Consider the following 17,250-nt stretch of genomic DNA (forward strand, 5'->3'; position numbering starts at 1 on the left):
TAGCTAGGGAGGGGGCATCTTTTCCATACTACTCCCACCTGGAAAGGGTTGATGGCTGAGACCCCTTTGCCTAATCTTGAGCACTCAGATTCTAAATGAATACACAGAGCCATTTTTTATAGTTTAAACGAGATGCATTTTGGAATACATGTAGCTTGAATAAAAGAAACTAATTAAAATGTGAGACCTTAAATAAAGGGTCTGCTCTTGAGGCTCTTTAACTCGTTCGCTTCTTCGGGAATTTGAGGCTCGGGGTGCAAACGACTTGGCTTCACGGTCAAACGTAGAGATTTTCGAAGAGAATGCAAGGCAGCCAAACCTGTGTCTTGGAAGGGACAGACCCTGGGACCAAACAAGTCCCTAACCTCAGAGAACTGACCGGAAAAACCAGTCCGCGCCGGGAGCCGCTGTGCCCGCACCTCGAACCCTCCGCCGCTGCCCGCCGCCCCGCCCCTTCCGCCCCGAGGCCGCCGGCCCTTTTCGGCTCCGGGGTGCTTCCGGGTCCCCCGCCGACGCGGTGCCGGGGCGCTCTAGCTGCGCTCGCCGTCCCCTCAGTGGTAGTGGAGCGATTCGGGAAGAGCGGACCGCCGAGTTTGTTGTGCGTGGTTACGAGTTCTTTTCGAACCCGGCGGCGGACCTCGCGCCAAGGTGGAAAGGGCCGTGGTGATCCTAGGAAGGAAGGAGCGGGAGCGTGCAGACGGGTCCCTGGATAGGACCAGCACCCGGGCCGTGTTATGGAGGCCGGTGAGAAACGGGAGAGGAATTTGCAACTGAGGGTGGGCCTCCCCTGCTGCGGAGTATATACCCCCGACCCCCGGTCTCATCTCCCCAGACCCCGATTCATCCGCGGCCCTTGATGTCAGGGCCCAGCTGAGTTTCTGCCACATCTGTCGCGTCCGCCGCTTGTCTCTTCCGGAGACCCGGAGTTCTCCAAGTTCTCGTTTAGGCTTGTACTATGTCGGGTGAAGGCTACTGTGGCCCTGAACCCCGTATACAGCGTGTATCTCGCCTATTTTGTTTCTGTGATCAGAATCTTCGCAGCCCTGGATGTTGGTTGAAGCTGGAGGCGGACTAGTACTCGTTTATTATACTGATACCATGAGTGTAGTAGGTGCTCATTCGACGTATCTGACGGCATGAAACATTTTTTATAGAGCCATGAACTAGAGGCCTTATGCATGTGACCACCACAGGGGTGGGGAGGGAATAATTGCAGGATCCTGAGGCCTGGTCACATTGATGTGGGGAGATTCAGCCTTCTTGGTGTGCGATTCTGACAGCCTCAGAATAATTTTATTATTTAAAAAATAAATAAATAATTTTATTTTAAATAAATTTGCATTTATTTAAAAGACGTGAAGTAGTCTAAGTGTCTTGTGCTGAAGTTTCAACCATAAGTGGGACCCACGTGATTTCCTTGCCCTCGCAGAGCTTAATATGTAAGTAACAAGCCTGTGATGAGTGCTGTGAAAAGGGAAGTCCCCGAAGTTATTAGTTTCGCTTTGGGCGCTACAGAAAATAACACCGTGTAGCTCCTGTCTACCAACAGCTGGGTAATAATAAAGATTTTCAAATCACAGTGAAAGTCTTGTGTGAACAGAGGAAGGAGGACCTATAACAACAGTATTTGGGAACGTGAAGACAGATTGGTGAAGACACTGGCTCTGTCTTGTAGAATGAGTTAGCATTATGTGACACAGAGAAAAGCCGAGGGCTGTCTAAGTAAAGGGAACAATATAAATGTTAACAGGGTAAAAAGAACTTTTCGGATAGTGTAGTTTACCCTGAATACTGTGGCATTTAGAACAAGTAATGGCATGCTCACAAGCCCAGACTTTATTTTCTACGAAGAGATAAAAGTATTTTTTAACAGAAAAAAGTACGTTTGGGGTCACATCCAGAATAAGAGAATGAGGAGAGTTTTGCTCATTTCTCTTGGTCTGGAGATAACCTCTTGTTGAAATCCCTCTTCAGTTAGTTCTCTCTGGCCTTTAAGGACCAAAGGAATAATAACAAGTTGCAAATGGGATTTGGAAGCCTGAAGGGTTTGCTACATTGCTTCCAAAAATTATCTGAAGGTACACTGGACAAAGCATTAAAAAATCCGAAGGGAGCCGTGCCGGGTGTGGCTCAATGGATTGAGTGTGATTTGCAGGGTCACCTGCTGGATTCTAGGTCGGGGCACATGCCTCGGTTGCGGCCTGTCCCCGGTAGGGGGCGCGTGAGAGGCAACCACACATTGATGTTTCCCCCGCTGCCTAAAAATAAATAAATAAAATCTTTTTAAAAAATCTGAGGGGAGTGCATTAGCTGAGCCTAGAGTAAATCTTTAGGACCTAATTAACAGGGGTTCTTCATATGAAGTAAAAAATTTTTTAATTCATGCAGCAAACACTTAAGTGTCGCTGATATGTGAGCCATTGTGCTTGGCTTGGTAATCAGAGTTCTAAACTTCAGTTTTCATATGTAAATGGCGATGGTAATACCTTGAAGTTGTCAAGACTAGTGAGATGCTATTTGTGCTATATCTGTACCTGGCCCTTACTATGTCTTTTAAGTCGTGCTGTGGACTACGTTTTTGTTTAAATTCTCTTTACCTTCCTTATTGGCCTGGGCCTTCTCGAGGATTGAGACTATCTCATCTTGGCTCTTTAATTCTTGTATTAATGCTCATTTTTATATATGACATAGTTAGTTAATATTTCACGATAATAGGCACAAAAAATTGACATTCGTAAGATGTATGACTTGTATTTGTGTGCCCATAGCTAAAGCTGCTGATTTGTATAGTAGGGATAGATAAAAATATTTTATATTCATTAAATAAGAGATAACCTGGTAAATGCTTTATCAATTATAAGACCCTATATTTCACCCCACCACCCAAAGGGCATTTTTCATGAAAGAGAAGGTCTCTTGAATTAACCTAAAAATTCAGTAAAATTTTTGTTCAGTTAAATTTCCTCTTTTTTTAAATATATTTTATTGATTATACCATTACAGTTGTTCTATTCCCCCCCTTCAATCCCTTCCACCCGCACCCTCCCCCCCCCCACCATTCTGCCCCCCTTAGTTTATAACCACGTGTCTCAAGTTCTTTGGATTCTATATTTCCCCCTCTATTCTCGCCCTCCCCCCTATCTATTTTCTACCTACCATTAAATTTCCTCTTAATACTACTTTTTCCACTAATTGGAGACTGGTAACAAAGTAAAAAACTGTATTAATGAGATATCAACATATTGGAACATAGTATTGTCATACCTCCCCTAAAAATTTTGGGGAGAAAAAATTAGTTCCCTTTTTAATCTGCACGTCCTTCTGCTGTAGTTTTAGGACAGTTTTATTTTAAACTAAGCAGGTCCTATGATGTGTTTATAGGGAGTTCAGATTTCTTTTAACAACAGGTAAGAGGTGGAACATAATTTGAAGCTGGCACTAGAGAAAGATCTCTGCTACTGGAAGATGAAAAAAATTTCGCATAGTAAATGAAGTTGCCAGAATTAGCAAATAAAAATACAGGATGCCCAGTTAAACTTGAATTTCAGACAAACAGTAACTATTTAGCAATATTTGGGACATAATTAAAATAAAAAGTGTTTGTGTATTATCTAAAATTTAAATTTAACAGCATTCTGTATTTTATCTGGCAACTGCAGTAGTAAATAAATCTAACTCCACAGTGACACCTAAGGGTTGGATGCTTAGAAAACAGTATAATTGTGCAATCAGTTTAATTCCTTCAAGTGCTCCTACCAAAATTACAGTACAACACTCAAATCTCCAAATGTTTGGAAGCTACTGTTTACCAGAAGAGAATGTTTTCAAAAACCAATAGGGTTATGGCTAACTTGAAGAAAAAACCAACTTTAACTCTAAATTTTCCAGCTAAGAGCCCAAGTTCACAGTAACTGAAAATTAAAGAATTTAAACAGATGTGGAAGATGTCCAAGAAGTAGCAGGAAAAAAATGATTTAATAGGAATTCAACTTCACTGGCACCATTTATACAGTCTACTAATAAATTCTTGTGAATGATGTAGTCATTTTAACCAGGATTAAAGGAAAAGAAGCCCCCAGTAGCCAAGGAAAAGAATTCCCTACTGGGTAAAAATATTACTATGAACACATAGAATTTCTAAAATAAGTTTTCTAAGTCAAATTTGATTTCCTTTATCAAATATGGTTAGAGTAGCCTAAGTCTTTGAATACTAAGAACTAGTCTTATGTTCCAAAAATTCTATTATAAATTAGTGCTACAAATTGATGATAGGTACCTACAAATATAAGAATCTGTGGCATTAATAAGACATTAAGCATTAGCAATTTCATAATGTGCTGAACAAATTTTCTTATTTACACTAACTTACCAGAAGTCAGAGCCAGATTTGTGCTGTATATCTGCTAAGGTACGTATAGCATAGTTTTTTGTATTAACAGTAGTACCTCGAGTCTTTTTCCACTCTTAATTTATCTTAACCCACTTTTCTCTTTGAAAAAAATCTAATTATTTGTGTGATACAAGCTATTTTGTCTGGTGTGATTGGGACCTATTTTGGGGAATTAAATGTTAAAAGTTGGTTAAAATAGAATAAAAGAAGATAAATATACTCCATTTTAAACAATTTAAAGTTTTAAGTTAAAATGTTCAATAACTTTTTAACAATTTATATTGTATTTTTTAACTTTTAATAAAATTGAGTATTTTAACTTAAAACATCAAGGTGTGTATTTACTCACCCTTTTTTTATTACAAGAGGCCAGAGTCTGCCCTTTGTATGTGGTTTTACTGATTATAGTTTCTCTCTGCATAAAACATGTAAGAAAGTGTCCTCAGTATTTCTAAACCAGTTTTTAAATGGGAGCAAAGCTTACAAAAACACTTGCAGTATTTCAGATTCCTAGATTTTTTTAATGCCTCTCTACCAACCAGATTTCAGTTTTTCATATCTACTTTCAAAATAGATTTTCCCTGTTTGTTGAACCTTCTCTTAAGAATTAAATACTTTTTGTATTTGTTTTGAAAAACATTAGTTATGAAAAAATTTAAATAGAAAGTATGGGAAATAATGAAACAGTTGTGTGCATGCCACCAACCATACCTTCTGTAACTCCAAAAAACAGTTCCTTCTTTGAAGTATCACAAATTTGGTATCTGTTACTCTCATGTATATTTTAGTATGTATTTATGTTTTCATCCATGAATAATTTATATTATGTGTTTAAAATTTTACATAACTGATATGTCCTTTTTCAGCTTTTTTCACTTAGATTCTCTTTAAGATTTGTCCATGTTGATAAATATAATTCATTCAGTCTGTTTATTTCAACTTTCCTTATGAGTCCCCTCTATGAATAACACACAATTCCTTGTCCTTCACAGTTAGGTTATTACCAGTTTTTCACTGTCAAAAACAGTGAATGCTGAATGTCCTTATATACAACTTGTGCTCATTTGGGACATGTTTCCCTAACACAGACCTTGGAACTGAACGTGCAGCAAGGTGCTGTCATGTACGCTTCTTCATTTTGTGAGGAATTGCCAAAAACACTCTAAAGCAGTGATTTACATTCCTACCAAAGTATAAGAAGTATGTAAACATTGGCCACATTTTAGCCAGTGCTAGGTCATCAGGTTTTTCAAATTTTGCCAAGTCATTGTTTGAGAAATGGTATTAGTTTGCATTTTCCTGACAATTATGGGGTTGAACATCTTTGCATGCATTTATTGTCTAATTTATTCTCTTTGGTGAGTTGCCTATTTATATGTGTTTAGTTTTCTAATGCTTTTGTTATTTCCTAATTGATTTGTAGAAGTCAGGATTTTTTTCAGGTATTTGCAACTGTGGCTTTTTTCTCCTTTAGAGTTAGAGAAATATTTAATTTTGACATATGGTCAAATGTATCCATCTTTTTATTTGATATATGCATCCTTGTTTGAGAAATTCTTCTCAACCCCAGTGTCACAAAGTCTTCTATTTTTTTTGTAAATATTTTTACAGTTTTTCTTTTCATGTTTAATTCTTTAATCCATCTGGAATTGATTTTTACTTGTGAGAAAGAAATCTCATTCTTCTTTTTTCCACATAGGCAGTTTTCCAAACATCTTTCATTACATCCTTCTCCCATTAATGTGTAATAACCATTGATTTATAATACCGCATCATACACCTTTCTCTTCTCATGGGATCTGTTTGTCTCTATTATGCTGATACCACAGTTTTAATGATGATGGCTTTATAGTAAATAAGTATCTTACTTTCCTTTTCTTCAAGATTATCTTGGCGTACTTGAACCTTTACTCTTCCATGTAAACTGGTTTGCTAAATTCGGGAGGAAATTGGCAGAGTACCTGATGAGGTTTTGATTGGAATAGTATTGAATTTATAGATAAATCCCTGGAGAGTTGACATATTTACCATAGACTTTCCACGACATATTTCTACACTTATTAAAAGTGTCTCTTTGCCTTTCTGTCTGATAATTTTTGCTATGAAAGTTTTGCATATCTTTTGTAAGATTTATATGTTTTGTAAGGTATCTTGTGAATCGCAGTACCTGCTGAGCTAAAGCCAGCCCCGTTTTGTAAGGTATCTTAAAGTTTTGGTTTATAGTATCCTTGTTGAATTATCTTGCTAACAGTTTGTTTGCTAAAACCTCTAATATTTTCCATGTAGATATTTAATCTTTGAGTAATGTTCCTTTTCAATTCTTACCTCTTTTAATATGCTATTAAATGGAAGCTGTGGTAGCAGATATTATGTAGTTCTAACTTCACAGGGAAAGGTTCGAATGTTTTATGTTTATAATATTTATTGTAGGCTTTTGGTAAATACCTTTTTTTCCTTGTTTACTAAAAGTTTCTTTTAACCAGGCATTGAATTTTATCAAATGCCTTTTCAGTTTTCAAAATAAAGTTTGCAGCACAAATCTGACTCCCTTTAATGTTTTCTTTAGGCTGATCAGCACCTAACTTGTATGAGACAGATCCCTCAACAGAATTAAACAGGAAATTTGCCAGAATCAAGAATGATGGATCCGTGTTCAGTTGGAGTCCAGCTTCGTACCACGAATGAGTGCCATAAAACCTACTATACTCGTCACACGGGTTTCAAGACTTTGCAAGAATTGTCATCAAATGATATGCTTTTACTTCAACTTAGAACTGGAATGACACTTTCTGGGAACAATACAATTTGTTTTCATCATGTAAAAATTTACATTGACAGATTTGAGGATTTACAGAAGTCATGTTGTGACCCATTTAACATACACAAAAAACTAGCCAAAAAAAATTTGCATGTAATTGACTTAGATGATGCCACTTTTCTGAGTGCAAAATTTGGCAGACAGCTTGTACCTGGTTGGAAGCTTTGTCCAAAATGTACACAGATAATCAATGGAAGTGTGGATGTTGATACTGAAGACCGGCAGAAAAGAAAACCTGATTCGGATGTATGTATAGCAGTTTTTTTTCCACTGTGTTATTTCCACAACATGAGGTTTTGTTTAACTATAAGAAAGTCGTATTTACATTACTATTATACAGTCATACCTCAGTATTTGTTGGCTTCAGAACTCATCAAACCCTATACTTGTCGCATTTTGATGAGGAAAAAAGTGTTTTGGCATCCTCGCACTTGCTAGAACTTGTATGGGTTACAACACTACCCTGCAAAAGAAAATGCTTCATCAATTGGTACTCAGTGGTTTCAGCATTCATCACGAGTACCAAGCTACCACTGTACTAATTACCATGCAGTAATATAAAGTTGGGGAAGTGAAAATAAATAGCGTTTCTAAATATTTGCATATACCTAGATTAAATGACAAAGAAAGTAGGCTTGGTAACAGAATAACATAATATACCCAAGACTTCCAAGCTGTAACTCTTAGTGCTAAGACATTAGGGGAGTGGCTTTTAGAACATTCTGGCAAAGCTAGGACTTAACTATCTTAGTTTTTTTCTGACACTGAAGTAACTCAGTAGGATATGCCAGCCAGCAGGGGTCTACTATACAGCAAGGTGAATTTTTCTTTTCATGAAGGACTTGAAAATTACTGCTTTTAAAGGAACATCAGAGAAGTGGTATTTCTTATTTCAACTTTTCTTTCTCCTTAGGCACTATCCCGTTCTTTGGGTTTTTGAGAAGCTTGTGAGTTTTCTTTGTTTCTAGCTCTGAAATTCTGTTAGGCTTGATTAAAGCTAATTTTAGGACTCCCTCTGGTCAAAAAGCAAACATTTTTACATTGTAAGTGATAAATCTCTTAGAACTCCCTTCCTTGTTCCCAGGGTTCCATTCAGATTCTTGAACCATATCAGAACACCTTAAGCTTTCCTAAAGCGCTCTCTGGTGTAGGACAGGGACAAGCATGTCAGAGGGGCACTTCTCCAAGTTTCTCCAGGTAGCCACTTGATTCTTGCTGCTGGGGTACTTTTCTCAACGTTATCTTTCATTATATTCTTAAACCAAAGTAGAAGATAATTAAAGATTTAAACTTTATGTAGTGTTTTCCCTTTGCACTCCCCTCAGAAGCATATCTCCAACCCAGTGTTATCTTGCAGTTCATACTGGGTTCTCGCTACTGACACGACGTCTTCTCGCTACTGACATGACGTCTTCTCCACTTGATTCATCTGCTGCTCTTGTGGAGTATGTCAGGCTGTCTCCCCCAGGTGACACACTGAAACACTTACCCATGGAAATTTTGTAATACATTTCAGGACTCGGAACCATATTTCTGCTCTTGAAAACACATACTATAATAATAACAGAACCTTTTCTTAAGGACTCAGGATTATTATTAGGGACCTCAGTTACATGCCATTGGGTTATAAAGCAGTTTTTCTTACTTCTCTCCCATGCTGGCAGCAGCCATTTCAGTTCCCATCATTCCTGTCCTCCTCTCCTCCTAATATACCAGAAATTAAAATTAGATAATAAAAATAGTATATGTAAATTAACTAATAAATTTTAAATGTCAAAGTCTGTGTCGATTTTGTTGCACTTGGGTTCTAAAACCTTTTTCCTTTTTTTGAGTTCCAGACTGTCTTCCAGCATAAGGAATCATTTAGATTAAAATTAAGTGAAATATTACTATGACCTGATGTCAAGATTTAAGTTGATAATTTGTTTACCTTCATTCAGGGAAGAACTGCTAAAGCTTTGAAGTCATTACAATTTGCAAACCCAGGGAAGCAAACTGAATTTGCTCCAGAAACTGGTAAAAGAGAAAAAAGAAGGCTTACAAAAAATGCAGCTTCTGGTTCAGACAGGTAGGCTATATGTTACCTAAGTCATATGTTAACTTTCCACTTCACATCTTTTTTGTTCCTCTATCTTTTTCTTAGGGTTTGAATTTCCTGGGTAAATATTTCAAATTGAGTAATCTGGAATTGATGAGAACACCTGAGGACCTCATTAATAATTAAGATATATTTTCAACTCTAAAAATTTGTTTCTGAGAAAGTATTGATGAAGTGAACAAGATAGTTTTTTGGCATGAGAATTAAAATAATTTAAACAAATTATACTTAGAATTAAAATAATTGACTTTTTTGAAAAGCACTGATATATAATTGTTGTATCTCTGCTGTATGAGTGGTAGCTAAAAAGTAAATTTTTTGAGAAATTTTATAGGTATGAAATTTAAATAGTTATGGTACAGTCAACAGAATGAAGGCGGAAGCTAAATTGTTTAGAATATGACTTTGAGCATTTCTAAAATATGAATTGACAAAGAAATGTTAGTATAGTCATTCAGAATTTTTTACAGGTGCTGTTTGTCCATCTGTTAAGGTTTTCTATTGCGTCATTTAAGTATTTTTAGGCCAGATTTGCGAGAGTCCATTAGAGAACAAGAAGCAGATTAATTGCGGTGTAAAAACCAATAAGTTAGAATACTGCGATAAAAATAAAACAGTGTTCACAAAACAATAAAGAGATTGGGTGCCAAAAAAAGTACCACTGTTTATTAGCCATTCATTCTTTTGTTAAAGGGAAGGGAAGTTTTAACAGAAAAACTTACTTTTTTGGACAGGGTTCTTGTCCATTCTTTTCCTGAGTTGTTTTTAAATGGACTTTGAGAGGTATATTCAGGTTTTTTGTATTTGTCTCAGCACTTTAGAGTGAGGTCTTTTCTAGCAATGGAGTTCATGTACTATTAACAGTAGAGTAGCCGTGAGTCTGGTAAGTTATGTACCAGTTTGGTGGGACTTCATCCCTAATTCAGAAGGTTTATCTCCTTAAATTTTTTCATTACCTTACTTTCGATTAAATATTCAAAAACGATGTATTTGTGAGGTGTAATTCACCTTGTGCTTGTGTTACAGACAGGTGATACCAGCGAAGAGCAAGGTCTACGATAGCCAGGGCCTTCTGATCTTCAGTGGGATGGACCTGTGTGACTGCCTTGATGAAGACTGCTTAGGGTGTTTCTACGCTTGTCCTGCCTGTGGCTCTACCAAGTGTGGGGCGGAATGCCGCTGTGACCGCAAGTGGCTGTACGAGCAAATCGAAATCGAAGGAGGAGAAATTATTCATAATAAGCATGCTGGGTAATTTGTGGTGTCAGTTTATGGGTCTTTAAAGTACTTTCTCTGTTTCTAAAATTTTGTCATTTTAAAATTGATTACCAAATGACAGAAATTTGGAAACCACCCCAGCATGCACTCAATGTGCACTAACATTGTAAATTTAGGTCAGCTATTTCAATGGTCACTTTAAGCCTGTCTGGGTCAGTGTAAACAAGTAACTTATAGGCAGTCCTCAGTTTGCTTCTATCCACACATTTTGATGACAGTGATTTAGTTAAATAACACCAGTTCATAACGGCAAGCTCAAATTTCAGTTACCACATTACATTAATTATTTAGTACCTGATGTACAAATTTCCCTGCTAGCTTTTCAGTCCACTATGTGAGTCACGTGTTTTTCATGACCAATGCCAATCACATTACTTCTCTCAAATTCTGCTGTACATTGATCGCTGCACATCTTATTAATGAGTTCACACACAGCAAAGCATACAGGTGTATTTGTTTGCCCTGCGTGCAACATCTTTTAAAAGTTGATAACGAAAAGAATGGGCAAAGAAGTGGGAAATGGTAATGCTAGAAGTGAGATTTGAGCTGAACACATTAATGGAATTGTAGAGGTCACTGATGGTGGGGACGTGGACACGGCTGCTTTTCTAGAGCCCCCAGACGGGTGGCCAGAGAAATGTCAAGTGTGTGCGACAGAAAGGACCACTGTGTCCCAGAGGAAGCAATGGTGACAAACTTCACATTAAAGGGAATTACAGAAACATTTCACAACATTGAAAGTACAAATTATGAAATGGGAAAAGCTAATCTAAACGTAAAGAAGTATGGCAGTTTTTCATGCTGTATGTTATTTGGGGGAAGAAGATAAACATTGTTTAAACTGCTCTTAATTCGTTTTTTTACAGTGAAATAACACTAAGTCTCAGTCTTTCTGATGTTCTTAATTAGTGTACTAAAAACATACTTTTTGCAAGTTTTTCATTTACAATTTAACTGAATAGAACAATAAGAATTTCTCCAATTGATTATTAAGAAAGATGACTTAAATAGCTACTTCTAATGGTCCCATACTGTCGCACACAGACTGCCTGTGACCGGGAACGGTGCCTCCTCCAGGAAAAGCTACTTTTGTTACAGCTGAGTAGGTGAGCGTTAAATTATTTGGGGAATACATATCTATAATAAAATACACAAATTCTTCTTCCTACTTAATCTGTTTAAGTTCCAACACTAAATCTTTCATTGTTGAGACCATGTATTCTTGGTGAAAATGGGTTCTTTGTGGCAAAAATCTTACTCTATATATAAACCATGAAGATATATAAAGTGTTGATTAGGATTAAAAGCTAAAAAAGGCTACTGATGGGAGTAATGATAAAAAAGAAAAGGTAGAGAAACACTGGTTGAAACTATTTAGAAATTAAAACTTGATGTTGGAATGTGGGTATTGTTTGGAGAATGGGAGTGGGTGATGATTTATCTCTGCTTTTTCTTTTTTAAAAAACAGCTGCCTGTTCTAAAATCTTCCATCTAGGATACTGCCATTAAACTAGGTTTTTATTTTGTTTTGTTTTCCCTACATATAGTACTTTAATCAAATGAGCTTTAAACAACTTTAAATATATTTTAGCCATTGAAACTAAATTTTACAGCCAGTTTTATTACCAATAGAGGTTTATTTTTATTTCTGAACACTGCTAGAATCTCTTCAAAAGACTGGTTTTACTTTAATGGAATGCCATTGCAACCACAATATTAAATGTCATTCTTAAGTTGTAATTGTTCACTGATCTGGTTGTCAGTAGTACAGTTAATCAATTCTTTGATTTATATGTTTCAGCAGAGCACTGGCAAAAAGAATATTTTAGCTTTATATACTAAAATCAGATGGTAGATTTGTTTTCTGAATTAAGGAAATAATTTCTTACAAAGGACTTAAACATAGACTCTAATTTTACCTGAACTTCTAGGATCACTAGACCTTTTTAATGGCGTTACTATCATCATTTTTGTTGCTTCTAATTGTTATTTAGTATATTACTTAGGCTCTTCATAGGGACAAATTAAAATCTGAAGAGTTTTTTGTTTAAAATAGGAATATCTTCAACAGAATAAATGACTTTAAAGTTCAGATTGTTTCAGCATTACATTTTGTATTATTTTTCAAATATGATAATAAAGTTTTTCAAGGAAAAGTTTCTTAGATAACCACTATGCTAATATTTGCTTGTTATCCTTATTTAGGAAACCAGATTTTTAATGACCATGCAAAAGGTTTAGAGAGAAATACCTGATTTAGAGTAGGTTGTTAATAAAAGCTGTGTTTTGGAAAATATCACAAGCCTACTTACTGTTTCTTATTATAAAATTTCAGATATACAGAAAACAATGAAATCATCTAGACCCTTTTTACCCTTTGGTATGATTCAAGGTGGCTGAATTGTTTTAGAATGCTGTTACTCTAGAAAGCAAACCCAAAAGTTACAAAGATACTCAACTTCTGCTGTATGTGCGTCCTGGTGGAGAAGTTAATGTGGGGCCAAAAACACTGATCTTGTGTAATGTCGGTCACAAATGTTGGAGTAAAACTGCATGTCTATATTTGAATAATGTAAATGGCATTGCATGTGCCCTTTTTCTGTTTGTCATTTACAAATATAATAAAGTAGGTCTGGAATATTACGTGTAAGATTCTTCTGTTTTCAAAATACTACATCTAGTTCTACATAACAGCCTGTTCCACCATCTTGGCAGCCTATTCTAAAACTGCTTGCCTGGTGTGGATTCAACTAAGTAATTTTTAGGAGATGAATCTTGAGACCTATATACATATATAGGGTGAGATGAATCTTGAGATCTATATACATATATATATGTGTGTATAATATATATATATAATATATATAAACGAATCACCCTATATATGTATATATATACACATATATATACATATATAGGGTGATTCGTTAATACAGAGAATATAATTTTCTCAAGTCCTAACATATTTTTTAACTTCTTGGAGGTCAGAAACTCCTGTGAGAAGCTGATGAAAGCTATGAGCTGTCTCCCCAGAGATGCATTCATGTACTCACAAGTATTTCATGTTCCGAATCCCTGAACCTGTGTTGGAATTCCTGAGTAATATGAAATATTCTGTAAACCAGTTGATTTTTTAAAACTGAAGATGGTTGTAGGAAGTGCTGTTTGGCTTGTAATAGAACGCTGAAGATGGTTTTCGTTGAGCAAAATCAGAGCCGTTCCGTTCTTTGAAAGAGCTATTGGGAAAATTAGCGCCCAGTGTTTGCCACCTGAAGAAGGATAATTTACAAGTCAAGCAACAATGTGGAAGGCTGAGGTGTCTTACACGTACTAAGATTTGGTAATCAGAGATTTTCTAAAAATCACTATGGTTAGCTAGAAATAGCTTAACATCCTTGTACAAATTTATGTGACACTGCCTTAGTTTTTGCTGACATCTGCTGGTATCTTCATGAAAATAAACTCTGCTGCTACGACTGAACACTTCATCTCATATGTTCTAGATTGAACTTTAAACACCGGTAATTACATTGAAGTGAGAAATTTAAAAAAATTCTCTTCAGGTAGAAGGGTTTCTCTTTTCAGTCTTCTTAGGCCTTGCCTATATTAGATTTTATCTTTCAAGAATATGAGTGAGGATATGCAAATATGCATAGGCACTCTGGGGCTCCTTTTCATTTATTTTTATAAAGTGGAGAGACTTGGAAAAAGAATACTCTTTTCTATGTATTTTTTTAAAATTCTCAAACACTTCATTGAACACTTGTTTGAAAGGTAGAATAGACTTGTGGAGAATATGTGCTCCAACTTGCAGATGTTTTGTGATGGCATAGTTCTCAGGATTGATTCATTTTACTGGAATAATGTAACTTCTAAAAAATGGAATAAACTAACCAGATGAAGCAACTGGGTTAGTAACGCGACATCTTTAAACACAACTTGGAAATGTTTACAGCCCTTATGGAAGGCAGTAAGTTGTGGAGTGGCACAACTAAAATGTATTGTTTCTTCCCTTGACTGAAACCATGAGGGAACTATTTCTTTGTGAGACCCTAATGATTAGAAACTTCAATTTGCTCATTTCATATCACTACAAGCAGGCAACTATGTTTTATGAAAGAGTTGCCATAATCGTCCTAGGGTATGGTTTTGAGATAAGTGGACTCAATGAAATGTTTGCAAACTGCAAAAACTGCCCCAAACTCCCAACTTCACCAGCTACCCAAGAAACACAGAAGTTTTAGCCTTGTGATTTTCATCGTAAACATGCTAGATAATACTTTTTTTACCCAGTTCTTGTCAGGGGGACATGTTGAGGTGAGGGCATATTTTAATGAAATAAAAATCAGACATTGTCCTAAGGTTCAGGATCTTTGTCTCATCAGGAGAAAATATCTGCCCTGGCCAGTGTGGCTCAGTTGGTTGGATCGCCATCCAGTAACAAAAGGTCACCAGTTTGATTCCTGGCTGGGGCACGTGCCGGGGTTGGGGGTTCAATCCCCCATTTGGGCACATACAGGGTGGGGAGGCAGGGAACCGATTGATTGGTGTTTCTCTTTCACATCAATGTTTCTCCTCCCCCTCTCAAATAAAAAGAAAATAAACCTTCTGGCGGGGGCGGGGGGAGGGTGCGGGGAGGACATTGAAAATCCAGTTGAAAACCTTAAATCAGGCTTTAATAAGAGAAGGAGTAATTCAGGATATAAATACTAGCTCTGTAAATATCCCTTTGTCCCAACAATCAGAACAATTTGATAAATCCAAATTAAATTGGTTTTAATTGTCATATTCTGGTAGCTGAAATTTATGACTTACAATACTTCAAGGTAGTATCGTAGTCATTGGTGGCGTAAGATGAAGTAAGCAGCAATACTGGTACCATGTAAAAGTACTTTACAAGATTCGGGGTAAAGTACCAATTTAATTTTGGCATTAAAATAGGTAAAATAAATCAGGGTGTTCAGTGAATTGTGGCATCGTTAAGGTTTTTAACCCCATGCTTTCCCCAGAGGTTAGTTAGCCTCTTGATTTGGATTGGACTTCTACTCTTTTTCAAAATACAGTAAGATCAGACCACAGAAAGAAAGTTTAACACTGTCAATCTGAAATCATCTGGAGAGAACTGTCACTTGACCTTTTCTTTCTTTTTTTTTTCTCTTTAGTGAATGAGATTTTTAAAAACACAGACAAGCTTCTAGTCACTTGTGTCTCCATGAATGAGATTATGCAAAGGGAATTTCTACATAAAATGCAGGCCCTACAATTTGGGGCATGCAAATCAGATTTTTGTTTTCAAAAATAATTTGGCTCACAGCCTTTCTAAATTGGGCCACAAGAGGCCTTCCCTATAGGAAATGTTAAAATGGAAGAGAAACATTTCCAAAACTTTTCAGTACAAGTTTCCAACTATGCCAAAAGATATACTTGAACAAACGTATATATTCTCCTTGATGTCTTTTGGTATAAAGAACTGCACATAGATTTAAGGTCAGAGAACAGCTCAAGATCACCAAGAGGCCACACCACACACTGAGTGACACCCACCAACCCACGTTATTGGGTCCCACCCAATCCCTCAGTCCTTTTAAAAGAAATGGCCCCGGGAAATTCTTCACCCTGGTCCCAACTGATTGGGTTTGGTTGGAGACTTGACCCAAGGAAAGCTAATCTTAATCTTATCCAGAGGCTAATACGTTGGGCAAATGTAAAGGAAACTGCTCAAATGACAGAGGTGATTGATTAACTGCACCAATCCGATTCAGGAAACAGAAGGGAAGGGAGACAATTCAGTCTTCGTAAGGAGAGATGAAGTGGCACAGGAGCTGAAGCACTGTGATGGAGTGTGAGGGTTCTTTGCTTAAACACCCGGGAGGTGGCAGTTGCTGGGTCTGCCACGGAGTCGCAGAGCTGCTGAGGGATGTGTGCCTCTGTTTTGTCTTAGAGACACCCAGTCACAATGAAGCCTGGCCATGCAGTCAAGACCCCTCTCAGTTTTGCATGTGTATTTCCAACGAACCCTCCATCACTAAAGAAAATCTTAACAAGGAGTTAGTTTGTTCACTCACAGAGCTTTACTAGTATCCTGCCCGTCTGGGTTAGAGAAGAGCCTGGAGGAGTGATGCTATGCTGCTGCATGTTAGTGGGTCTGGAGCAGGGGCAGAGAATTTGCATTCCTGGCACGTTGGCAGGTGAGGTTGAAGTGGCTAGTCAGGAAGGGGCACTTGAAGAACCACCGCTGTACCAGGGTGAGTCTCAATCTTGTATACCCATCAGAAAAACCCGTGGAACATCAAAAAGGACCTCTCCCTGGGCCTCACCCCCATACGTTTGATTTCATTGGTCTGGAGTTTGGCCTGAGCGTTGAGATGCCACTCCCCTTCCGGCTCAGTGTAGGGATCACTCGGGATTCAGCTGGGTAACTGAAGGGTGATTTTGTGTGTCAACTTGGCTAGGTTGTACTATCCAGTTTTTGGTCACACACGACCCTCACTATCTCTGTGAAGGTATTTTTTTTTTTTAGTTGTGATTATCACTTAAATCAACAGACTTTGAATAAAGCAGATTGCCTTCCATAAAACGAGGGAACCTCACCCACTCAATCAAAGGCCTTAAAAAGACTGAGGTGCCCCAAGGAGGGAGGGATTCCACCTCCAGACCTCCTTCAGA

The 17,250-nt window shown here is 37.3% G+C and overlaps 1 protein-coding gene across 4 annotated transcripts; it reads left to right on the forward strand.

Moving 5' to 3' along the window:
• Positions 1–495: 495 nt before the first annotated feature.
• On the forward strand, positions 496–13,227 carry ARL14EP (ARF like GTPase 14 effector protein). Of its 4 annotated transcripts, XM_037040428.1 has the most exons (6): positions 496–744; positions 6,957–7,454; positions 9,149–9,276; positions 10,333–10,557; positions 11,629–11,690; positions 12,920–13,227. In XM_037040428.1, the coding sequence occupies exons 2-5, from the start codon at positions 7,029–7,031 to the stop codon at positions 11,684–11,686; spliced, it is 837 nt and encodes a 278-aa protein (XP_036896323.1). In that variant the 5' UTR covers positions 496–744; positions 6,957–7,028; the 3' UTR covers positions 11,687–11,690; positions 12,920–13,227. The 4 variants fall into 4 exon arrangements, 3 of the variants coding, with proteins under 3 accessions (XP_036896323.1, XP_036896321.1, XP_036896324.1); XR_005065655.1 differs by having other exon boundaries at positions 10,333–11,690; XM_037040426.1 differs by lacking the exon at positions 12,920–13,227 and having other exon boundaries at positions 11,629–12,616.
• The last annotated feature ends 4,023 nt before the right edge of the window (positions 13,228–17,250 follow it).

The sequence above is a fragment of the Sturnira hondurensis genome, unplaced genomic scaffold (genome assembly GCF_014824575.4).
Source record: "Sturnira hondurensis isolate 20B ecotype Veracruz unplaced genomic scaffold, ASM1482457v3 Scaffold0002638, whole genome shotgun sequence".
Taxonomy (NCBI): Eukaryota; Metazoa; Chordata; class Mammalia; order Chiroptera; family Phyllostomidae; genus Sturnira; species Sturnira hondurensis.